Below are 1,292 nucleotides of genomic sequence, written 5' to 3' on the forward strand. Positions count from 1 at the left end.
AGTTCTTGAAATTGAAACCTCCAGTCTTCAAGGGTGCTGAATCTGAGGATGCCTACGATTTTCTGGTTAACTGTCATGAGTTATTACATAAAATGGGCATAGTGGAACGATTTAGTGTTGAGTTTGTAACCTATCAGTTTTAGGGAAATGCCAAAATGTGGTGGCGGTCACACGTTGAGTGTCAACCCGCACAGGCACCATCTATGACTTGGGCGTCATTCTCTAGCTTATTTATGGAGAAGTATATCCCCCGGTCTTTGAGAGATAGGAGGAGAGATGAGTTCTTGAGCCTAGAGCAAGGTAGGATGTCGGTTACTACGTACGAGGCTAAGTTTCGTGCATTATCCAAGTATGCCACCCAGCTTTGCTTCAGTCCACAAGAGTGGTTTTCGCCGTTTTGTGAAGGGGTTGAGGTCAGATTTACGGATTTCAGCCTTACAGGTAGCGGCTACAGCGAAATCCTTTTAGGAAGTGGTAGACTTCGTGATAGAGGTGGAGGGAGTGAAGCCAGATGACTTCACCATGACATCGACATCTAAAATGTTTCATAAGGGAGGTGAGTTTAATGGTTCTTACTCCACAGGGCAGGGTTCAGGAGGTTATCCAGCCCGACCTATTCAGTCTTCACTGCAGACTATAGTTGGGGGTCCACCACAGACCGATCAACACTTCTCTGAGTTTGGAGGTTATCCCCAGACTTCGTTATACTCACAGAGACCCATTCTTGAATCCAGAGAGTGTTATGGATGTGGGGAGACTGGACACATTAAGAGGTATTGTCCAAAACAGAGTTACAGTCCTCAAATAGTCAGAGGTAGAGGTGGTCACGGAAGGGGCTGTCATTCTGGAGGGCGTGGTGGCCGAGGTAATGGTGGTCACCAAAACGGCCAGGGTGACGGACAAACTGGAAATACTGCAGCACAACATGGTAAGGGCAACGGACAGACCGGTGATAGGGCTCATTGTTATGCTTTTCCTGGGTGATCTGAAGCGGAGACATCTGATGCTGTCATCACAGGTAATCTTTTGGTTTGTGATTCCATGGCTTTTGTATTATTTGATCGTGGATCCACATTTTCATAAGTATCCTCCTCATTTGCTACTGGTCATAATTTACATTGTGAATTGCTTGACATGCCTATTCGTGTTTCTACTCCAGTGGGTGAGTCTGTGATAGTTGAAAAGGTGTATAGGTCTTGTCCCGTGACTTTTATGGAGAGCAATACTCATGTAGACTTGGTTATCTTAGAAATGGTTGACTTCGATGTAATTCTGGGTATGACTTTGCTTTC

At 45.4% G+C, this 1,292-nt stretch overlaps 1 protein-coding gene across 1 annotated transcript; it reads left to right on the top strand.

Moving 5' to 3' along the window:
• The first annotated feature begins 540 nt into the window (after nt 1-540).
• On the top strand, nt 541-984 carry LOC138338376 (glycine-rich protein 2-like). Its single transcript, XM_069289332.1, has one exon. It carries the CDS (start codon nt 541-543, stop codon nt 982-984), a length of 444 nt encoding a protein of 147 aa, XP_069145433.1.
• The last annotated feature ends 308 nt before the right edge of the window (nt 985-1,292 follow it).

Source organism: Solanum lycopersicum, chromosome 9 (assembly GCF_036512215.1).
Source record: "Solanum lycopersicum chromosome 9, SLM_r2.1".
Lineage (NCBI taxonomy): Eukaryota > Viridiplantae > Streptophyta > Magnoliopsida > Solanales > Solanaceae > Solanum > Solanum lycopersicum.

Bases quoted from the DNA above. Each gene is read 5' to 3' on its own strand.
- LOC138338376 (XM_069289332.1), top strand. From the start codon at position 541: ATGTTTCATAAGGGAGGTGAGTTTAATGGTTCTTACTCCACAGGGCAG.